Raw genomic sequence first — 24,460 nt, 5'->3', positions numbered from 1 at the left:
GTTTTTAAGTTGATTAGAAATTGTAGTCAAAATTTGTATATAAAATTGATTTTTGGATTAATAATTTTCATTTTATATAAATATATTAAATTCTATAATTTGTAGATTCGAATATGATTAAAGAGAGACAAATATAGATATATTTTATAATGTTTGAATAAATTTTAAGATCTTCCTTTATTAAAAAAAAAAAGAAAAAGAAAATACATAGTCTTGAAATTGGCACACGTGTAGTGAGGTGGGGGTTAAGCGTGCGGGTTGAGTTCTGGGCTAAGGGACATGACGTTTGTTAAGAGTGATTCCCATTTCATTTCTGATCTTTCTCTTTTCTGATCTGTCTCACTTCCCTTTCTTTGACCCAAATCTCTACTCTAATAATAATGTCCAATTCTTTTACAAACTTTCCTCCTTCGATTCTCACCTAAACTTTCTCACTTCCTCTTTCTCCCTTGCCGTTTTCTGCACTCTCACTGTCGTTTCATCCTTCTCTAGGTTTCACAAAAATTAAATAATATGAAGTCATCGTTTAGCAAGTTGAAGCGAATTGCACTTCACAAAACTGTTTCCAAGGAGAAGAAGGAACTTCACCCTTCCGTTATGTTTGACGAACTTGCTCTCGCTGCTAAGGTCCTTTCGTTACTCTCTATCTCTTCATGTTACTATTTGTGACTGCAGCATCGAATTTGCTTTATTTTTTGCTTCGTTTATATATGATTCGAATTAATTTTTTAATTTGAGGAATTGATTTTTGTTATTATGTAGTTATGTGTATTTTGATCTAGAATTCGTCACATCCTGTTTGGTCGCATAAAGTTCTTATTTAACTTCGTTTATTTATTTTTGACAAATTTGTGATGAAAAATTATTGATATGATAGGGTTTTTGTTCTAGAGTTCAAAACACTTTGAATGATGTGTTTTGGATGGAAAATTAATGATCTTTGTTTTTGTAGCTATAGGGTTACTATGTGGAAATTTGATTGTACTAGTGATGGGAAATTGATGAAAAATGTATAATCTGGTTTACTGATTTTAGTGGCATTTTGGGTTCTCTTTTCCGTTTCGCAGTACATGCAAGAGATGAGAGATTGCTATGATAGTTTGCTTGCTGCAGCTGCTGCTACTGAAAACAGTGCTTATGGTAAGATTTAATCTTTGACTCTCTGTTGATATTCATCACGTTTCTTTTTTTCCTACATGTGACCTAGTTAATTTATAGGAACTGGATCTTCATTTTTTTTCCTCATTTATGTTTCCAATTATGTAAGTCACTGATTTGAGCTTGGTTGTTTTCAGAGTAAGTAGACATTTTAGTTCTTGAAATTGTAAGGGTCGGTGAATTTAGTCCCTAAAATTGGAAAATATCAATCAATTTAGTCATTTATTTAAAAAGAATTTGTACCACAATTTCAAAGGTTAATGCTTGTTTTGATGTAACAAAAGACTATTTACGCCTGTATGTATGTATTTTATTGGTTTTGATAAATGTTTACTTAAAAAATATTTTGATGGAGGGACTAAATTGCTGTTTCGTAGAGTTGAAGAACTAAATTGACCAACCTTTACAATTTTAAGGACTAAAATGACTATTTACTTGTTTTCACGTTCAGTGGGCTCCTAACAGTCTATATGGAAGCGACCATTTTTTGTTTCTTAGTACACATTGGTTTGGAATGTCTGCGCAGTTGATTCAACATATGCACAGAAACACCATTAGATGTGCACTGTATATAATGTCTCCAACAATTTAAATTTCCAATTACTATAGTCCATGACCAGCATGGTCATCTACACTATTAACACGAATGCACTGTATAATATATATAACGTCTCCAACAATTTAAAAGATACAAATTTACATTTCCAATTGCCGTAGTCCATGACCAGCACGTTTATCTGCATCACTGGCTATGTCTAGCATGGTCTTCAGCATTACTGGTTCTTTTTGCTGTCTTGTTTTCATTGATCAGTTATTGCTTTGAAAAGTCTCTAAGGTATCTTTATTGTGATCAATGTTCCAGAATTTTCGGAGTCACTGCAAGAAATGGGTACCTGTCTATTGGAGAAAACTGCCTTAAATGATGACAATGAAAGTGGTGAGTGGGTAAATGTTTCTTCTTCCATATCTAAGTTACCTAGCTTGTATGCTAGTTGATTTAAATCATGTGTAGTTGTTGCTACAGTTGTTATGAACTGTATGCAGGTAAAGTTTTGGGGATGCTTGGAAATGTGCAGCTTGACCTTCAAAAACTTGTTGATAGCTACGTAAGCTTTTCTTTGAGTGCAACCTTTTGATTTTCTTCTTGAAGCGCAGTTTATTTACAAAACTTTTATGACTCTATCCCTTCTGTTCCTCAGCGTTCTCACGTAGCACTGACTATAACCAGACCATCAGAGTCTCTTCTTAATGAACTAAGAACTGTTGAGGTATGTTTATGTACTTTTCCATTTGTCTGATTTGTTTATTAAAAAGCCCACCCATTGGTTAATGCATATATGTAAGCTCTCATTGTTGTCCACTTTTCCCTCATTTAATTTATTTCAGTATTTCAATATTATTTCACTGATTAGTAGCTATTACTAAGTTATGTTACTAGAAAATGTGGTTTTCTATCATTAAAGAACAACATATATACAATTAACAGAAGATAATGTATCGGGACTCATTGTAATGCGTGAAAATCATAATACCTCGGGAAAATGTTACTAGAGTTTGATCATTTTACATAATCAGTATGTATATAGTTGGTGACATATTCTGGTTGTTTGTTTGTTGCCTCCATATCTGGTTTAATGGGTATACGATTCACATCTGTGTATATGCATATAAATAGTTGTTTTTGCTTGTAAAAATGTAATTTTTTTTCTTTGCAGTTGTTTAATGAATATAATCCTGAATGAAACTCGTGAGACTTATCTGATATTCCCTCCTCCAAGTGCTTTACTTTTGATTTAATTGCAATATCAATTTTGCTTTCCTTATTTGAGATCTCTAGGAGAAGTTAATTGCCACCTTATACATGCATCCATTAGTTAGTATTGTGTGGGATCTGACTATTTATTGCTCCGACATCCACTGTACTTATTATCTCTATTCAACTCAATTGAGTTTGTGAATGCACTGATATTTTTAGAAGTTGTTAAGTCGTGCCTTCTGCCTAATGTTGCTGTAAGAAAGAAATAACTAATTTATTAGAATTATTCCTTTGATTTATTTAGTTAAACTCTCGGAATTGTCTTTCCAACAGAGATATAGTTTACAAAGGAATAGAGAAATCCAATAATAGAATAGAGAGAGAGATGATTACTGCTTAAGAGTTGGAGAAACTAGTCTCTCCCAACCAGCCAAGTCAAAAAATCCGAACCCTTCTCTCTTCTTTTCCTCTTTATTTTACTTTTATAATTACACAAACTAAACAATTATTGTCCTAGAATAAGTCCTCACAATTGGAGGTCTATTACTGACAATACTCCCCCCCAAAGTTTCACGTTATCCTCAACGAGAAAACTTGGAAACTGCTCCTGGATAATGTATGCGGATTGCCACATGGCTTCAATAGCTGGAAGGTCTTTCCATTGAGTTAACACTTCAGTAGTGCAAGAGGAGGTGGTGTTATGGGCCGCAAGTGCTACTGGCTCTACCTGCAATTCTAGATCTTGTGTCAGCAAGCATAGTAGGTAAAGGTTGTTCTGTGGATTGGCAGCAGCCACCTTTGAGAAAGTGTTATTTTGATTTTCACATTCTCGAATTGCAAGCTTGTCTTTGCGGACATAATAAAGGTGTCCTTACTAAGCTCTCTGAGACATAAAAAACTGTCATCTTTGATGCCTTTTAGAACTATATAGATTGCCTTGCCTAGGAACATGGTAATAAATTTGGAAATGTATTGAATTTGCTGCTTTATAATTCTGTGTTTTATAGAGTTGACTTTTTACTACATCTCACTGTCTTTCTATTTATCATGCAGGACATGAAGCGTCAATGTGATGAAAAAAGGTCTATACATATAAAAGCACTATTTGTTTTCTGTGCCTCGTGAATATTTCCTTAATCTACTGTATTGCTTTCAGAGAAGTTTATGAATACATGATTGCCCAACAGAAAGAGAAAGGAAAGTCAAAAAGTGGTAAGGGTGAAAGTATCACTTTACAGCAGTTGCAAGCTGCTCACGGTGAATACGAAGAGGAAGCAACACTCTGTGCATTTCGGTTAAAATCCCTGAAACAAGGCCAGTCACGTAGTCTCCTAACACAAGCAGCTCGTCACCATGCTGCTCAGGTTTTCTTAAATTTTCGTTCTTTCTCATTCAATTCTTTGAGATCCTTTGTCGTTCTAGTCTTGATGTATCTCTTTTCCTTTTGTTACTTCAAATATAGTTGAATTTCTTTCGGAAGGGACTTAAATCACTGGAGGCTGTTGAGCCACATGTTAGGGTGGTTGCCGAGCAACAACATATTGATTACCAATTCAGTGGCCTTGAAGATGATGATAAAGGTAGTTTTGAAGATGATGGGAATGAGTATGAGGTCACTGAAGGTAGTGAGTTGAGTTTTAACTACAGATCAAACAAGGATGGAACATATAATGTTTCCACATCACCAAACTCAGCAGAGGTAGAAGTTCGATATTACTCATAATTGTATGGTTTTTAATGCCTAGATGCATATTGAATTGTTTGTGCTTATTGCTTACCTTTTTAAAAGGAATATCACAGAACAGAAGCATCACTTTGGTTGTTTTATACCTGTTTACATTTATAAATAATATCTTACTCCAACATAAAAACTTACTTTCATTTTTTTCTTCTTCATAGTCAGAGTTATTGATTCAGCTTGTTATGATCATTGCTTATGTACTGCCAGGTGGAAGAATCAGGGCGTTCAAATATTCGAGCTTCAACCACAGAAACTGCAGAGGTATTCTTTACTAGCTGTGATTATCCAATTTTCCACTCCCATTTGAATCTTAAATTAGTTGTAAAGTAAAATCCAGGTAAATAAGATCCTCAACTCCTCTAGGCCTAGAATATTTCAAAACAAGATCTCTATATGTAGGATAAGTACTGAAAGTATTATTTGAGACCTAGTTTAAGGATATTGGTCTGGCATTATAACAATGGCCATGTAATTCTCATTATTGCCTCGGTCTAGCTGGTCTCCAAATGAAAAAGATCAAATAATTATTGACTTTGGTCATCCTGTAATACTTTTTATTAATTTGCCTTCTGGCAGACAAGTTTAGACAAGAACCATGGAGATTTTAAAGTATCAAATAGAGATCGAAGAGTCAGCTTTTCAGCTCCAATATATGCAGAAAAGAAATTTGACCCAGCTGAAAAAGTAAGACAACTGTTGTCATCATCTGCAGCAAAGCCTAATGCTTATGTACTTCCTACACCTGTCGACATCAAAGAAGCAAAAACTAGCTCTGCACCGCGCTTAAGTGCGAGTGGATCTTCGCATGATTTGTGGCACTCATCCCCTTTGGATGATAAAAAGAATGGGAAAGATTTTGTTGATGGTAAATTGTCAGAACCAGCTGTCCCTAGAGCTCACTCTATTCTCAAAGAAAGCAACAGCGATACTACATCCACCCAGTTACCACGTCCGTCGACAGAGGGTCAATCACTTCCACAAGTTGATATTTTTAATGTTTCTGATACTAAGAAAATAAAAAGGCAAGCCTTTTCAGGTCCATTGACTAATAAGCCATTGTCAGTAAAACCAATTTCTGGGGGTTTTCCACGTATGCCGATACCCCAGCCTTCCTCTCCAAAAGCATCTCCCGGTGCTTCACCTCCCCTTGTTTCTTCCCCCAGGATAAGTGAGCTACATGAGCTTCCTAGACCTCCTGGTAATCAAACCAGCAAGGCAACAAAATCTTTTCGAGTAGGTCATTCTGCTCCTCTAGTATCAAGGAATCCAGAGCATCCTGCAACTAATAAATTTCCTCCTGTTGTATCAAGTTCAGCATCTCCACTTCCAACTCCACCCATAATTGTCTCTCGTAGTTTTTCTATACCCTCAAGTAGTCAGAGATCTACGGTATTGAATGTTACTAATAAGTATTTGCATACTCACCAAATTCCAGAAAAGGTTGAAGAAGCTGCATCACCTCCACTAACACCTTTATCCCAAAGAGCATCAGCTCTACCTGGCCTGGCTTCTCACTCTAGTGAAATCCAAGGTAAAGTACTATTTTATTTAATATAAACTAATTTTCTTGACAATTTTTTTAAAGGAAGTGGTTAATATTTCATTAACACTGGTTAATAGCTTATAAACTACTTTCTCTTAATAGCTGCCTATGGTATTCGTACTGTTGAATATAAACTGTTAAATAGCTTGAGTTCTCGCCGAGCTCTCTTGATGCAGTTAAACATGAATCTCATAAACGAGGAAATGAAATCGTGAAATCTCTATATGTTTTTTAAAAACATAATAGTAAAGCATTGGAGTAAGGATCAAAGTTAGTTATCATGATTTTATTGCCATTCTTGAGAAATTATTCTTGAGGCCTGGATGTTTTCGAGTGTCTCCTCATTCTGTAAATCAATAATCTTGGTAACTGTTTTAAATTATGTTCTAGTTGTCATTGATTTTCAAGTAGATAAGGCTATTTAAGTTTGCTCCTTCATTATGTAACAGTTACGTAATTGGGAAACAGGGTTTTCATTGAATTCAAATGTTGCTTTGACAATCATGTGATCTTGCCCAATTTGTTTTCAGTATCAACATTTTTCTTAGTTACTCTCATCCTGTTTTACCTTGTCATCTTCAAGTGGGTGGGAAATGTGAGTACGAGGTTTTTCAGTGGATGCAGGTCGGAGCTAAATCTCATGCACGATGCTGAGTTCTGGTGAATGATTGAAGTATTTTTATTTTATGCTCGAGGAAGCTAAAGCACTCGCATGGTGGCGTTCTACGGTTTTGCCCAACACAAGGTTCCGGGAAGTATATGTAAATATGTTATGTATTGTTTAGCTTCTCATCTCAATTTGTATCTATTATTTTTACTATAATAACTGGTGTTGATGGGAACTAAACTTTACATGATTGTGCCTTTATAATGTGCTGTGTATATATTCCGGATGAAATTTTTTGTTCACATCCCCAAGTAAAACCAACTTAAACCTCCTCTACTTGTCTACTTGTTGAGGATAAAAGTAAATCTAGTGACAGATACCCCTTCTTAGGGTTGTATGTGGTTCGGTTTGGGCTGAGTTTGGCCACCTGAAACTCAAACTGTTTAACGAGTACTAGATTGGGTCTGATAAAAAAAACGTGTGATACAGTTCCAGGTTTGGTGGATCAAACCGCTTATTTTTGGATTGAGTTGGATTAGTTATTAGGTTATCCAATTTTTATTTTTATTTTATTTTTTTATAATTTAATTGTCAATGATGCACCGTAATTTTCTTTCCAAAAAAATGACAACAATTTTTTCACTATTTTTACTTTTTATTTTGCAATATATATAAATATATAATTAATGAAAATATTAAAATAATAAAATTCATCATAAAATATTTCCATGGCAAACATCAATATAACCAAAGTTCCAAGGTTAAATGTTTACAAACATCATAATAACTAAAGTATAGCCTCCTAAAGTAATCAATTAATTATTAAGAACTTGGTCACTTAATTAAAATGGATTGGGTCTAGTTGTGGTCTAGTTGTACCTAGTATCTAATTTTATTTTGTGAAATTAATATTGTCCATTCACATTAATTTACTAGATCCAAATTTTTAATTTTTCTTTTGGATCGATCTGCGTTGGTTGGATTGGTCCAACTCAGGTACATCCCTACCCCTCCTCCCTCTCAAACGGCAGCTAACACTTGAATTTTCACATTGATGAACTCAATCATCCTTGATGTGGGTACTTTATTCACTCTATTTGTATTGTTTCCAAGCAATTTGATGGTTTTTCCCAGCATCATTTTACTGCACTTATTGGTGGAGACATCTGAATGACATGATCCCTTTCATTTATCTTTTATTTGTCTGACATTGTGAAGACTTGTTAGATTTGAATCCTCTAAGTTTGAGTTATCTTTCTTTAAATAACTTTAGGCATAAAGATGAGAGTGTAGCAAATATGGAATGGAAAGAACAGACGAGAGAAATAGGAAGAAATGTAACTGATTTTTGTGTTATAAAGAAAGGTGATATTTGTTTATATCTGCGTCATCTTCTTAGACTTATTGTCTTATCTTTTTGTGGTCTCAATTTCCTTTTCTTTAATAGATTTGGATTCTCTCTTTTTCCTCATCTATGTTTTCCCTCATGTCAGGAGAGAGATAGACACAAATAATTATTTACTCATTTTTGTTTGTGTATAAGATCACCAAAATTGTTTGTGTGTCTATCTCTCTCCTGAGAGGAGAGAGGAAAATGAAAGGATTTAAATTCCTTTTTAAAGAGAACTCTGATATTAGAGTAAGTTGGAGTCTATGTAAAGAAATGTGAACAATTAAGATGTAGGTTTTAAAGAAAATACATTGGTATGAAAAATATCTTGATATGAGGCACATTAGTTGAGGTAAATGACATTTTATATTAGATGCTAGCTCATTACTCTATTTAGGTTTAATTGAGTTAACCTAGCCTATTTGAAACAACGTTGCTAAAATAAATGATCAAATGAATCTCTTTAAAAAGGAAGGACTAAAATAATTTGAGTAAAAGATGAAGGTTTAAAAATATCGTTGAAATTGTTAGATTGAGCATATATCTCCGATTCGAACACATGACTTCGTAATTGTGTATAAATTTCTGGTAGTAATTATATCATCTTATCTATAAAAAAAAAAATTAAAACATATTATAGCCAACTGATTAATATTATAAAAAAAATACAAAATACCACGTGACTTTTTAACAACACCCATTAATTTTGAGAATAAAATGCATGTGTAGTAGTCAATGCGTTCTTATTCAATGTCCCCTTTTTTGGTATGCGACTGACATCTTTGTAGTAGACTTCACACTTTTAAATTATACCATTTAAATGATGTCATCTTGATTTTAGCTAGCTTGGTTCCTCGCTAGCCATTACTTGTGATATGTGTTGTAATTATCTTTGATTCGTATCCAAAAATAATTTGTCTTTTAATCAACTCCTACAATTGCATTCTTTGAAATATTGAACCAGAATAAGAAATGTCTCTTCTTCCACTAAGTATGCAACACAAGTTTGAGTTTTTTTCTTTGTATGATCTCTTCCTCTTATATTAGTAGTAATATTTTCTATACCGATTTGGGTCGAAAATTGAAGCACTTGGGAATCAGACATAGACCCGAGGGTGACGTGCATACACAAACTCAAAATTTTGTGTATCATTCGAATTATTTTTATAACTTATACTATCCGACCCATTCGTCTCTCGTTTCCCTCGAGAAGACCCACGTTTTAGTGCTGACAAACGTGTCTTGCGCTGCACTTCTTTACATTTTTGACTATTTTTACCATGATAGTAGTAATATCTAGTGAACAACAATAACACTAACATTTTAATGGAAATATATTTGACGTTTGATATGCTCCATCCCTTCATATTTTAAACACTAATATATTTTAACTCATTTCACATACTTTTTAAAAGATATGAGAAAAAACATTTAAGTGTTAAGAGTATAAACAATAACTTTTTTTCTTTTTTTACAAAAGACACCAACATGTTAAGATGTCATTTTAACTCATTTCATATATTTTAAGAAGACCATAGATGAAAAAATAATAATAATTTTTTATTAAATTATCTTTATCATGCATTCACTTTTATCATAGAATCCAAAAAAAATATCTTAATCTCTATTTATATATAACACTTGTCACGTATATATATTAAGAAACATTGAGAGTGTTCTATTAAAAAAATTTGATAAAATAATTAATGTGTATAACTTATTTGTAACTAATATTAATTTATCGTTTGTGTATGGTATAAAATTTTTTTTTTTATCATTATTTGTGTATATGTACATTCAATGTTAACTTTTCATATTATAAAATAAATTTATTGATTTTCTTTAATTGTCATTTTTATCTTTCTACACGTATCAAAACAATTAATAGAGTTTATTATTTCTCTATAATATCCTTAATCATTTATTATTTCATTTTATATATTTATTTATTTATAATAAATAATTAAGGATATTATTGACAAATCAATAACAAATATGCATTGAAAGCAAGATTCATTTTAAAACATCTTTTTCTTTTTAATGTGACATTTTTTGTGAAAATGTGCAATAACTTTAATTATAGATAATTTAATTAACTTGAATTTTTTATTTTAAATTTTAAAATAAAACTTTTTTTAAAATTCAAATAATACTTGATATTAGTTATACTTACAATATTATGATTTAAAATTACGAGATAATTCATATGGAACACAATTATATTGAGACATATAGGTGTTCAACAATACAAAATAATGAATTTATCATTTAACTATTTCGATATTAAAGATGATAATATTTAATCATGAAACATATTATTATGAAACATATTTCAGCAAACATGACGTTTGGCACTAAATTAATCAAATAAAATCACTATCCATCAATATAATACGATCAATAAGCTCTTTAGACTGATTTAGGTGATTGGTTTTGTAATAGTTGAATCTCAATCAACGTTTGTTAGAGGCAAATAAATTTTGGACGGAGTTTTAATTGCAAATGAAGTAGTCGATGAGGCAAAAAAAAAAAGTGTTAATTTTATTCAAAGTGGATTTTGAGAAGGCATATGACTCAGTTGAGTGGGATTACCTAGAGCTTGTGATGGCAAAGATGGGTTTCCAAAGAAACGGCGTAAATGGATTTTGGAATGTGTTGGTTTAGCGTCAGTTTATGTGCTAGTGAATGAGAGTCATGCATAAGAGTTTGTTGTGCAGAGTGGATTGAGACAAGGTGAACCCTTATCTCCGTCCTTATTTCTAATAGCTATTAAGGGCCTGAATGATCTTTTTAGTGCTTCTGTGGAAGCCAATCGATTCAAAGATTTTGAGGTGGACTCAAATGAGTTTTGTGTGTCTCTTTTACAATTTTCAGATGATATGCTGATCATGGGAGAAAAGTGTTGGGATAATATTAGAGCAATCAAGGCTAATTTGTTGTGGTTTGAGCTTCAATCTGGCCTAAAGGTTAATTTTCATGAAAGTATGTTGGCAGGTGTTAATGTTAACAGCTCATGGCTTCAAACTGCAATAGAGATTCTTAATTGTAAGATGAGTTGTGTCTCATTCAAATATTTGGAGTTGCCTATTGGTGATAATCTCCGGCATAAGGTGTTTTGGAAACTTGTTATTGAGAAGATCAGAAATAGATTGGCTGGTTGGAACTCTAGAACTTTGTCGTTGGGTGGTTGTTTAGTACTCCTCAAAGTTGTCTTATCTGTATTACCGATTTTATTTTCTTTCCTTTTTCAAATGCATCATTTATCAACTTGAATATATTTTTAAAACATATCTTTGGGGTGAGAATGAGGAAGTGAGTAAGGTTCATTGGATCAATTGGGAGAATGTGTGTTTGCCTTTAGAGAAGGGTGGATTAAGAGTCTGAGATTTGAAAGTTTTTAATAAAGCTTTATTGGGTAAATGACGTTTGAGGTTAAAAACGTAGTTAGATTGCCTTTGGGTTAAGTTGTTGATCAATAAATATGGAATGGAAGTTGGAGAATTTATAGGGGGCAGTTCGAGGGGGTCTTTGTGGTGGAAGGATATTTTTGTGGGAATGGTTGGTATTGAAGAGGAATGGTTTGATAAAAAATTATTTAAAATTATTGGGAATGAGAGTAATACTTTATTTTGGAAGGATCCATGGTTGGTTGGTGGGGTCTTGCGTTAGAAATTTAATAGGTTATTTCATTTGTCTTTGCAACAAGAGGAAAATGTAGAGGTTATGTTAGAGATGTTGCAATGAGAGGGTATTCAAGGGTGGAGATGGCAGATGTCGTTGTTTGTGTGGGATGGGGAATTAGTGGAGTAGTGTAGGATTTTAGTGGCTAACATTCATTTGCAAGCTAATATATCTGATAAGTGATCGTGGGACAATACACAAGGAGGATCATATTTGATAAATGAAGCATATTTTGTACTACGAGATGAGTTTGTCGCTGGTGTCAACGCACCTCCATTTCAAGACCTAGTGTGGCATCACTTTGTCCAAGCAAAAGTATCATTATTTTTGTGGAGGTTGTTTCAAGATAGGTTGCCCACAAAGGATAATTTGTTCCGCCAAGGAATCATTTATGTGGAAGATCAACAATGTGTAGCAGGTTGTGAGGAAGTTGAAACAGTCGGTTATTTGTTTTTTGTGTGTCTTCTTTTTGCATCCGTGTGGTTTGGTGTTTTGAATTCGTTTGGACTATTTGATGTATTTCACAAGGATGCAATCAACCACGCTAATCAATTTGATGGTCTTTTTTTCATGTGGTCGTGTAACGCATCAAATAATTAATTTAGTTTGGTTTGTGGTGATGTGAGCAATTTGAAAATCAAGAAATGAGACAATTTTTCGTTCGCATGTTTTGAATGTAAATCTTACTATTGAGCAGACCAAACTTTTAGCATTGAGGTGAATCAAATTGCACGTAAAAGAATTTTGTTATGGGTATAACCAATGATACTCTCAACCCTTAGAGTGCATTGGTATCGCTTGTGGTTAATTGTTTTATTTATTGTTTGAGTAATTTAGTTTGTATTTCTGCTTTATTTTAATCATACAGTAGAAACATTGTAAAATTTCTTTTACTCTTGCTCTAATCACTTCTTGTCCTTATAACGTTTATTGAATATATTTATTTTTGACTTGTTCAAAAAAAAAAAGGTCTTTAGACATAGTTTAATTGGCATGCACCTTAGTGTAAAAAGTTAAAAAAATTCTTATATTATGAGTATATTACAACTATTCATGTATATGATTTTACATATAGATACTCTAAAAGTTAAATATAGTTAATAATTTAATTATTGTAATTGATTTACAATGTAAACAATTTCTACATTGATAATGTATATGAATATTAGAGAAATTATAATCACTAGTGTAGGTTGATTCAATTGGTAAAGAATTGACTCACAAATCGTTGATTTAATTCTTGAAGCACTCTCTGTCAGTTTTCTTGAGGCCTATCATGACTCAACTGAGTCTCTAGAACTAAATTCATCAAAAAATAAAATAATAATAATAAAAAAATATATATATTTAATCCATAATTTAGAAAAAGAAAAATAAATAGTCAATAAAATTTAATATATTATATTTAAATAATATATAATGTCATATTGTATGTTACCAATACTTTTTTCTTTAGTTCTTAAGTTGACGTCAAAAAGAAGTTCGTAAGTTACCAATATTTTTAACATTTTTTATTTTATAACTATTAATTAGTTATTATTTACTAATGCAATTTTCTTGATTGTTGGAATCCCTTTTTACAAATGCTTTTGATATAATACTAAACTTTTAGTCTATTAAATTATTTAATATTATATTAATAATAAATATCATCAATATCCACATTTTCAATTGAATTATGACTCAAAAATATATAAAAATTATATTTCAGTACAATACATAAATTATTACATTTATTTATGCTAAATGTCACCCAAAACTAGGTGGTGGAATTGGTTGACAGCTGATAAATACATAACATATTGTGAGATTTTGAGAATTGTTAACCATAGGGGTTGTTGATTTCGCAAATACCTAAGTAATGTTGATAAGAAAATTGACTGGATCTATATTTGTTGAATAGCACAATAGTATCAATATATTGCCTTTGTATAAATCAACTATTGAATAAAAAAATTCAACCAACAACTGCGTATTCATGGGAATATACAAGTATTTTATTAGTTTAAAATTAATTGCCAACTAAAATCCACCTATGTTATCTTATATTTTTATTGTTGTAAATAATGAAAACTAAGAGTCTTAATAAGAGATGAGATATGTCTCTTCTAGTTTTATCAAGATCTTATATTTAAATTCTAAAATTAAAACTCTCAATAAACTATATCTTTTAAACATATTTGATTTTTAATAAATTTAAATTTAATCTAAATTTTATTTGCACAAGAAAAAATTGAATTGTTTTAAATCCTCATACCAAGTATAATTTTTCTTTTTTGTTATATAATTTCTTTCGTATACATCTTATTAAATCAACACACGAAGATTGACAATTTATAGTATGTACGGATTGAATTGAATCATTTTTAGTTAAATTTAATATTTAAATTGATTAATTTTATTTGAGTTGTATTAAAATCTAAACAGATGATTTTTACATTTTATTATAAGTGGATTGAGTTGAATTCACATATTATAAAAAAAATTATTTTATTTTTAAAAAATGTGATTAAATTAAATATTATTGAATTTAAATGTATCAGTTTCAGTTTAATTTGAACTTGAATGAATTACATTAAAATACAAATTGAATTGATTTATATGATTGAATTTGTAAATTTATTCGCACATAGTAGGAACACCGGTGAATACAGCATAATAGAGTTGAATGTTTGAAACTTGCATGATATAAAGAATAAAAATAGCAGAAGAAAAGTACAACTCAAACACGCATTATAGTCCAATTCAGTTAACAATGCATGATATTGTCTCTTAGACATAGTAAATGGCAATTTGGGTCAGGCTGCTTTAACTTTCTCTTTTTTTAAATAACATTGTTTGATTCTAATATATATTTGCACCGCAGTACTAACTTATTAAAAAATGAAATTATTTTTAAAATGAGTGAAAAAATAAATAAATTCAAGCTTTGAATTACAAAAACCACCCTTAAATTAGCAAAAAAAACATTAAAAAGTTTTCATAGTGAGTGATTCACAATTGTGTGTCTTAAGTCGTGGGGTGGCTGAAATAATATCTTTATTTTTTTAACGTTTGCTTTTTGGTGGATGATTTGGTTTTAATAATACTTGTATAAATGATGGTTTGTCTTAAGCACATCAATTTAGTGGTTTATTACTAAAGGATTCTGAAATGAATGAAAAATTATTTTTAATTTGGATGGCATGTATATAATCTATTTAGAAGACACAAAAATATGTGATTTTCAACTAGAAAACATGTGATTTCAATCAAATTACAAAGAACGTTTAATTTGTCTCTTGATGATATAAGTTCAAAAGTAAAAGTTTTGATTTTCCTTTGCATCAATGGTTAATGGTTGGTTCACTTATCATCTAAATGTTATTAGCGAGTTTGAATTATTCAATTCAAATTTCTCTTAAATTTTTCTATTTCTTTTAATTATATATATATTTTTTAACTTTTTCATTAAATGAAAATTTTATATTATATAAATTATGTATATAAAATTTTATACAAATTTAAAATAATTTTATATACACTGTTAAAATATATTCAAATTAATATCTTAAACATTTTTATTGAACATTATTAATTTTAAGTCTGAACGACAGATCAAATAATTTTAAATTTATGTAAAATTTTATACGAATGATTTATATAATATAAAATTTTAATTAAAAAAAAAATAAATAAAAAACTATTATTAAGAGAAAATGAGAGAAATTTAAATTGAGATAATCCAACTTTGATGGTTATCTAACAATTATATTAGTTTTATATGTTTAAAGGTGTCTAGATAACTTGTATATAATATATATTATAACCATTTAAAAAAAAAGAATTATCACATATTTTATTTTTATTTGATGTAAATATAAAATTAATTTACAGAGATATTATTTTCTCCCTAAAAAGTAAGATAAAATAAAAAAAATGACGCAGAAGGTTGTCGGGGAAAAGAAAAGATGGCAATTAAAGAAGAATGGCAAATGGTAATTTAAAGAAAATGTACCATAGATGACAGAATGTGACAGAGAGATGAGAAAAAAGTATATTTATTTAATTAAATCCAAATAAGTTAAAATAAATGGAGTTTGCGATGAATTAATTAGATACTAATTACATCAAAATATTGATGGCAAAAGCAAGTGGAAATGATAATGATGATGAGGCTAAGGCTAAGCTTTATTCAAATTAATATCTTAAACATTTTTATTGAACATTATTAATTTTAAGTCTGAACGACAGATCAAATAATTTTAAATTTATGTAAAATTTTATACGAATGATTTATATAATATAAAATTTTAATTAAAAAAAAAATAAATAAAAAACTATTATTAAGAGAAAATGAGAGAAATTTAAATTGAGATAATCCAACTTTGATGGTTATCTAACAATTATATTAGTTTTATATGTTTAAAGGTGTCTAGATAACTTGTATATAATATATATTATAACCATTTAAAAAAAAAGAATTATCACATATTTTATTTTTATTTGATGTAAATATAAAATTAATTTACAGAGATATTATTTTCTCCCTAAAAAGTAAGATAAAATAAAAAAAATGACGCAGAAGGTTGTCGGGGAAAAGAAAAGATGGCAATTAAAGAAGAATGGCAAATGGTAATTTAAAGAAAATGTACCATAGATGACAGAATGTGACAGAGAGATGAGAAAAAAGTATATTTATTTAATTAAATCCAAATAAGTTAAAATAAATGGAGTTTGCGATGAATTAATTAGATACTAATTACATCAAAATATTGATGGCAAAAGCAAGTGGAAATGATAATGATGATGAGGCTAAGGCTAAGCTTTTGTGTATTTTGGTATTATTGTAAAAACATAAACATAAATGAATATAATGGGACAGATATCGATGCTATTGTGGGCACACACAAAACAACACAACACAACACACATGGCTCATTCTTCAACTTCAGAATCACACCCCTAATCCATTACCCCTATCTCTTCTTCTTCATTTTCTCCTTCTGCAATTCCAATTAAACCCAAATCTTAAATATTGGATTTTTTCAATACCCTTTTGCTTAATTAGCCTTTTTCTACTTTTTTTTTTCTCTATTGGGTTTTTATTTTTATTCTTATTTATTTGATCCGAAGGTTGAATTGCAGAAGGGTTATTGATATGTGTATATGATTTATCTACCGGATTCTTCTTTTACTACTATTCGTTGGTGCGTTTTTCTTTTTCATAGCTAACTCGATCATCTTTATTGTTTTTGGACTTGGTTTGATTTTTCTTTCATTTTGTTGATTTGGGGTTTATAGGGTCATCGCAAAATTGTTTTTTTTTTTTTTTTTTTTAAAAAGATTTTTTTGTTGTTGTTATGCTTAAGGAGGGTTTACACAAATAAAAATAAAAAGAATATAAAAATAAAAAGAATAGCGTTGCTTGTAGTAGATGACAACTCAAAAAAGCTTGAGGGGTTTCCATTTTCTTTTGATCAACGTTTTCCACTTTTCTTCATTTTGGTTGTTTCAAAAAAAACTTTTTTTTAATGGCATTTATGGTTCTTACTTCAGCTTGAGATTTTGATCTTAAGATAGATCGTTTTTACAACTTTGATTTTTCTATTTTTCTCTTTCAGGTATTTGCTTGATCATCATTTCCTTCCATCTGATTGTTGATTGCTTTGAATTTTGATTAATTATTATTTTTTGGTTTGAGTTATGAACTTTTGTTTGTTGAAAATATGTACTCTAGATATGATTTGTGAAGTGTTGAACTTTTGAAAACTGTGAGCTATTTATGAGTTTTGATGTGCTTCTTCTGGCTTTGTGAACTTTGATTACTGATGTATTTATTCAATTATTCTTTCACTCACAGGCCATGAATTGGTCATCCACTATGGTTGTTTGGGATTCATCTGCTGTCAGTATGGAGATCGAGAGATTTATTCCGGTTGCAGATCTTGGATACATATTGTCGTGTCCTTGACATACTTGGTATGCCCTGCAAAAGAAATGATGGTTCCAATGTCTCAAACATGGATTCCTTTGATAGATACATAGCACAGTTTGAAATTCCTATAGGTTTAGAATGACTTGATTGGTATGATAGCATTCCAATTGTAGTTGTTAATAGGTAGCATAGATGGTTGAATACTGAAACCGGTAAGCGTGGAAGGTAAGATTGAAGTTGTAAGTTGATTTTGTTCGTCTTATCATGGTCGTTTGGTAAAAGGGCAAATGACAAAATGAACATTTAAGACCTTGCCGAGGGATAACATTGATGGTTTCAGCCAAGTTTTTTAATCTTTTTAGCAATATAAAGCTCAGTATTTAGTTACTTAAATATTAGGGATGGGTTTGCCACAAATACCGCAAAATGAAGCTGCTGACAAGGTTGAACTTTTGGGTGTGGATTCAAATGGTTCACCTCAGTTTTCGGATGCAAGCCCTTCTTCTATAAGCAGCATGAATAGTGTAAACACTCATGGGTATGTTGCATGTACCCTTGGATCTTCATTTGATGATTTCCCCAAGAATGCCTCATTGGAAATGCCAAATGTTTCTGATGAGACATTTTACAGAGGAGCCATGGAAGTCACTTCCAATGTCCACAGTTTGAAGATTGATTCAACAGATAGAACTACTCTTTCTTCTTTGAAAGTCGATCGAAAGGTTCATACTCCTGCTTCCAGGATTGTTGGTTTTGAATCAGGCAGAACAAGTTCTCTAACTGATGGATTCACTGAAATTCCAGTTGCAAATCCTCATTCTTCTTTTGCTAGTATCCCTGCTAATGACACTGAATCTGCCACTTCATTGGTTAGGAAGCGACTTTTATCTCCGCTGAGTAGTATGCTCTCGCCAAGTCATTTCAAAGGCGATTCTCTTGACATAGGATGCATAAATAACGAGTCTTTCTCCTTTATTAACAATGATAATGTCAGAAAATCCATTACACAAGATAACAAGAAAGCAAATATTGGATGCAAAACCAGTTATACAATGCCTTCTTGGTCCTTGACAAGTTGCTTTGAGCAGAAAAACATGCAACAAAGTAGAGAATCCATTTTTCAAACTGACGGCCCTTTGCTGGAAAATAGAGGTTTGATATCCGTATCTCCTGTGAGCTCGCCACTTTCGTTGTCGCCTCTTGGTCCTAAATTTTCCGAAAGAATAAAAACTGCCGCTGGCCGCAGGAGTGACACTGAAGAGATAAAGAATTGTAATATAACTTTAAGGAGTTTAGAAGAGTCACTAGACAATTCTAATCCAGACCTTGTGTTAAGTCATAAAGACGACGATTTAGAAACTTCATGTAAATCTTTCGACGATGTTGACTTCTTATGCAAAGATTTGTGTCCATCTTCTTTGGATGACATTTCTGACATGGGTTGGCCACAATATCAAGAATCAACTCCCACCTCTAACTCCATGAGGTTCACTAGAAGTTTGAGCGGACTTTCAGTCAGAAGGTCTTTGGTTGGTTCATTTGAAGAGTCTCTTTTATCTGGCCGGTTTGCATCCGGAAACCATAGTAAGGTTTGTATATATATGTCAGCATGTAATTATTACTGTACTGTAAATGATCTTGCATGATTCTGACCGACGGTTACTTGTTGCTATTCTCTTATATCTGTAGAAAATCGATGGTTTTCTTGCCGTGTTAAGTATTACTGGGGGGAATTTCTCTCCTAAATCACAAAAGCTTCCATTTTCTGTTACTAGTGTGGATGGAGATTGCTATCTATTGTACTTTGCATCCATAGATCTTACGGGAAATTCTTCATCAAACAAGTTTAGAGGCCAACTTCTGAAACGAGGGCTTAGAAATGATGATTCACAAATTGTCAAAAGCCGCTTCCGTATACCGATGAAAGGAAGGATTCAGCTGGTATTTTTAATAATTGTTTCATTGTTTTCAATTTTTAGCCCTTGTATCTGAATGTCTTCAAATAAACCTGTTATAGCTTTCATCTTATATACTTCCAATATATTTGTAAAGATTGCCATGTTTTGTGCAAGAATGCTTACACTTTCCTTTGATCACTTTCTGCAGGTGCTGAGCAATCCAGAAAAGACTCCTCTTCACACTTTCTTTTGCAACTATGATTTGAGTGACATGCCAGCTGGTACCAAAGTAAGATTTGGCAGCGAATCCCTGACTCAATTGACTTTTCCGTATTGAATACAAATGTAGAACAAATAATAAGATTTAATGGTTAATCAATCCTTAGACTCATTACAAAGTCTTAGCATCGTTGAAGTACTCAAATGAAGTATAGAAACACAGCCAAATGGAAATCATGTCGTAAAAAACAAAGTACTAAAAGACGCAAGTTACATAACAGAACATAATAAAACTTCCATTCACCAAAAAAGAAATATAGTGAGACTGCAATTACAAGCAGTGTTCTACTGCTATTACCTTTGGCGGTGAGAGGGTGGATGTAAGGCTTCTTTTCTTCTAGAGGAAAATAACTTGTGCAGGTTTTATTTACAGAATAAATACTAAAGCTATGCATAATTAATAAATAAATGGCAATATTATAGCAGTAGCACAACACGTATTAACTTATTATTATTATTATTATTATTATTAGAAAGATGCTAAAGTCCATGTTCTTTTTACTTTGGCTTCTCTTATGAGTGTTAATGAGGATCTGATAATAGTGGTAATGAAGCAAAGCTTGTAACTTAAGGGTACATGGCATGTACTTCCACATCCAGTGGCTGAGAGGTTATAGTTTTGAGTGCTTCTATAGGTTTGGTTGCCAAGTACTGTAAATAATATAAAAATTTAGGACTGTAGCAATTATTCAATAGATATTTATGTCACATTTTAAAAGATTGTTGAACTAAATTAATGATACAAGATCGCATTCGATTTCTTGAGACTAAATGTCCATTTTTGTCCTCCAAAGTATTGATCCTCTGTTTATCAATGTTAGAACATCTAAAATCATCTTAACAAATTATTATTTTATCATAAAATGGTAGCATCTTAGATTACATTTTATAATTGGTTTCCATATTTCCGTATTTTCATGATTTGTTTGTTTGTTTAATTAGAACTAATAGTCTTGGTATAAATATAAATAGGCATCTATATTTTCATGTCAATATTTTATTATGTATTTATTTTCCTCCCTCTGTAGTCTATACCTAAAGGGTTCTGCATTCATCATGTTACCAGAGTATTAACATAGTCCAAGACCTATCCCTATCACTGCTTTGCTCCGATGAAAATGAAGATTATAGACCTTCACTGACGTGTTTTGAACTGAGTTCATTTATCTCCTTTTTCTCTTATAAACTGACATATATGAATGTTTCCAAATTATGTATGCTCTTGTTATTTTTCTTAAATCATATATGAATGTTTCCAAATTATGTATGCTCATGTTATTCTTTCTTAAAATCATATTGCATTTACTGTGTAGTTTATCAGTTTCTGATTTCTTGTTTATAAACAAGCAGACGTTCTTGCGCCAGAAAATCACTCTCGAGTCTTCCAGCTCAACTTCCCCTCAGATGAAAAACAGTTCAACCGGTTCGGACAGTGGAAATGACAAGGGGATTCCACTAGTGCAAAAGAATCACGACATCCCGTGTAGTGAAGAAGTAATGCACACAGATGCAGATGATGTTGTAAATAAAACAAAATCTACAAATCAAAGAAACACAAGGGGTTCTAGCTTGGGGAATTTACTAAACAAAGAAGATTCTTCCAAGAAATCTATTGATCATGGAAGTTTAACCGATAAATGTGAGAGGAATGAAAGAAAGGAGTCTTGGGAGAAAACATGCAATGAATCGGGGAAATCATTAAATTCATGTTTAAAGAACTCTAGTAGTGCTGGCCCACTTCGTTATGCTCTCCACCTTCGCTTTATCTGCCCTTTTCCTAAGAAGACCAATAGATCAGTTCAAAAATGCAGATATAGTTCTCTTCCAGAAAAACCTGGATTGGACATGGAAGGCGAACGGAGATTCTACTTGTGTAATGATTTAAAGGTTGTGTTCCCTCAACGTCATTCAGATGCCGACGAGGGAAAGGTATGTATATGCTTATGTTGTGGCTTTGCCAAATTATTGCATATTTTTGTTGTCATGCTAAAACTGTCAAAAGCAATATGGCTTGTGTCTTCATATGAGGAAAAGTATTAATTTACTTCTTCCTGTTCAGTTTTGGTTTATTGTTCTCTTTAAGTTGATAGAGGTATTAGTTGGCTCAGATTTTAAAGAGATTATGAGGACAAATAAAATGTTGGACCAATGGAGGAGAAAAACTTCAACTCCGATTTATAAGAACAAGAGAGATATACAAATTTGCTCAAATTATATAGGAGGTTTTAACTTATGAGCTACACTAAAAAATTATGAGAAAAGGTAATTGAGAGGAGGCTAAGAAAAGAAACTAAATTGATTGAAAGTCAATTTGATTTTATGCCTGGGAGGTTGATCGTGGAAGTAATTTACTTGCTACAACAAGGGATGGAGTGATATAGGAGGGATAAAAAAGACTTACACATCATTTGTAGGAAGCGTATGTTAGGGTCTGGACAGAGGCTGTGTTTAGCTCTAGAAAATAAAGGTGTTTGGATTGCCTATATAATCCTTAAGCTGTTAAGGATATTTATGATAGTATGAGAGGGCTACAACTATTGTGAGAATGCATGGTGGGGCATCAAGGATAGTACATGGACCATATTGTGAGAATACATGGACCATATTGATTTTAGTCTTCGGATAATGACATGAATGTCATACTGCAAGGACTAATTTCACATAAATCAAATTATATTGGTTAGGAGCAGATACAACCTCTATATTACAGGGACTAAAACGTTATTTAAGCCAGATTCTTTTAGCAATGTTGGATTAAAATTTACTTGTCCATAAAATTGAACAGAATGTTGCATGTTGGCTCTGATTCCTGCCAGGTGCAGGACACATACTAAGATAACTGATCTCTTGTTTTGTGTCTGTTGTGTGCATATTTTGATCCCTTGGCTCACAAGGTTTGTTGTGGTGTATTTGGCAGATGAATGTGGAATATCATTTCCCTGAAGATCCAAGATACTTCGACATCAACTGAAAATTCTAGTTTATATCCTCCTCTAAAGCATGCTGCTTTTGCTGACCCTCTTGTACATAGTCCTGGAAAAATAGCACTCACACTCTTCCTTCTGTAAATATTTCAACAATGTCAATAATTTAATGGGTTAACTATTTTCAATTGCTTAAATAATTTATCACTTAACATGAAAAGTGATGATGAAATGTTTATAAGATTTATATCATAAAAACATATACTGTTCATTCTCACTACCTCAGCTCAGGTCTTTAATCAAGAATTTGATTTCCTTAAAGTAAATAAAAGATTCACTTTAGAATTAAAGAATAAGAGTTATGATCATTCTAAATGTGCATTTATGTAAATTTTACCATGTATTCTACTCTCTTTCTTGCAAAATATAAGCAAAAAATTGATATATTTACTTCAAAATTTATACTATAACATTAATTTTTTGACTATTTTTGCTTAGTACAATACATGAGGACAAGACTAAGATCATTCACTAAGAATATTGGCTTATGGAACCATATATTAGCATAAAGTTTTCCAAAGATCATGTCTGATCATCTTAAAAAGAATATATCAAGTCAATATATCATGATCAACTACTAAATTTGGAATACAAGTCACACTTAAACCTTAGAAAGTTTAACTCAATTTAACTCTATTTTTCCTTAACAGTTGTAAAGATACCGAATAAATGTATCTTTATCTGCAGAACAAATGAGGTAAAAATATTAAGGTTGCAGATAATATGTCTTATCTGTATTTTTTCCTAGGTAGTTAAAGATGATTATTTCTATTTCCCAATATAAATGAAGGACTCTATAGCTCATTTTTAGGGGTAAATAATACTCTATTTCTAATGAGTAGTGTATACAAAGTCTAATTATACAACATTCATGTCATCTATTATAATATATTAAAATAGAGATTAGAATTTTGTCGCCGACAACTCATTTATATATACGTCACATATTTCTAAATTTGTCAACTCACAAAAAATTCTGATAACCTTTTAAATTACACTACTTATTTCATATTTTGCTTCTATTATATTTTGTTTTACCAATATGTAATGTAAAACAAACTCTTTCACATGCCCATTCAAATATAGTTATTTCATTAATTTAACAACTTTAACTCTAATCAATACACTTAAAGGCTTTGATCATTTATCAATTTTTTTTTTCATTTCAATAATTTATACAAAAAGGAACAATCTACTCACTATTTTCAATGCATTGTTTATCGCACATAAATCTTCATTCGTTGATTTCCATCCATCCTCTTGCATTTGATTCAAGTAAATTATCAATGGATAAAGACATTATGAAATGCAACAAATACCCACCTCCACAATTAAAGTAATTGAAATTCTTCCATATCCAAAAGACTAGATATTAATTTGTTTGCGGTTATAGTATTTACTTGAAGTTTAAATACACATTTCACGCAACTATTGTTTTGTATCAATGTTGTTGTTGTTGTTATTATTATTATTATTATTATTATTATTATTATTATTATTATTATT

At 31.2% G+C, this 24,460-nt stretch overlaps 2 protein-coding genes across 5 annotated transcripts; both read left to right on the top strand.

The window, feature by feature from the left end:
• The first annotated feature begins 270 nt into the window (after positions 1–270).
• LOC101500619 (uncharacterized protein At2g33490-like) lies at positions 271–7,137 on the top strand. Of its 4 annotated transcripts, none has more exons than XM_004492937.4 (11): positions 271–627; positions 1,068–1,140; positions 2,021–2,095; positions 2,203–2,264; positions 2,358–2,426; positions 3,968–3,996; positions 4,071–4,278; positions 4,377–4,613; positions 4,863–4,916; positions 5,232–6,186; positions 6,823–7,137. In XM_004492937.4, the coding sequence occupies exons 1-11, from the start codon at positions 514–516 to the stop codon at positions 6,831–6,833; spliced, it is 1,887 nt and encodes a 628-aa protein (XP_004492994.1). In that variant the 5' UTR covers positions 271–513; the 3' UTR covers positions 6,834–7,137. The 4 variants fall into 4 exon arrangements, with proteins under 4 accessions (XP_004492994.1, XP_004492993.1, XP_012569166.1 ...); XM_004492936.4 differs by having other exon boundaries at positions 273–627; positions 6,814–7,137; XM_012713712.3 differs by lacking the exon at positions 271–627 and having other exon boundaries at positions 1,107–1,140; positions 2,183–2,264; positions 6,814–7,137.
• A 9,582-nt stretch (positions 7,138–16,719) lies between these two features.
• On the top strand, positions 16,720–23,094 carry LOC101500083 (uncharacterized). The gene is made up of 6 exons (XM_004492934.4): positions 16,720–17,065; positions 17,719–19,382; positions 19,483–19,734; positions 19,900–19,980; positions 21,321–21,899; positions 22,888–23,094. The coding sequence occupies exons 2-6, from the start codon at positions 18,195–18,197 to the stop codon at positions 22,939–22,941; spliced, it is 2,154 nt and encodes a 717-aa protein (XP_004492991.1). The 5' UTR covers positions 16,720–17,065; positions 17,719–18,194; the 3' UTR covers positions 22,942–23,094.
• Positions 23,095–24,460: the final 1,366 nt, after the last annotated feature.

The sequence above is a fragment of the Cicer arietinum genome, chromosome 3 (assembly GCF_000331145.2).
Source record: "Cicer arietinum cultivar CDC Frontier isolate Library 1 chromosome 3, Cicar.CDCFrontier_v2.0, whole genome shotgun sequence".
In the NCBI taxonomy this organism is placed as follows: domain Eukaryota; kingdom Viridiplantae; phylum Streptophyta; class Magnoliopsida; order Fabales; family Fabaceae; genus Cicer; species Cicer arietinum.
The sequence above is the reverse complement of the archived record's forward strand: the minus strand, read 5'-3'. Positions and strand labels throughout refer to the sequence as shown.

Excerpts from the sequence above, each read along its gene's own strand:
- LOC101500619 (XM_004492936.4), top strand. The coding sequence starts at position 514 with ATGAAGTCATCGTTTAGCAAGTTGAAGCGAATTGCACTTCACAAAACT. Across the intron at positions 2,427-3,967 it reads ATGAACTAAGAACTGTTGAG|GACATGAAGCGTCAATGTGA; the intron begins GTATGTTTATGT and ends TTTATCATGCAG. Across the intron at positions 6,187-6,813 it reads TCACTCTAGTGAAATCCAAG|TGGATGCAGGTCGGAGCTAA; the intron begins GTAAAGTACTAT and ends GAGGTTTTTCAG.
- LOC101500083 (XM_004492934.4), top strand. The coding sequence starts at position 18,195 with ATGGGTTTGCCACAAATACCGCAAAATGAAGCTGCTGACAAGGTTGAA. Across the intron at positions 19,383-19,482 it reads CATCCGGAAACCATAGTAAG|AAAATCGATGGTTTTCTTGC; the intron begins GTTTGTATATAT and ends TTATATCTGTAG. Across the intron at positions 19,735-19,899 it reads TGAAAGGAAGGATTCAGCTG|GTGCTGAGCAATCCAGAAAA; the intron begins GTATTTTTAATA and ends CACTTTCTGCAG.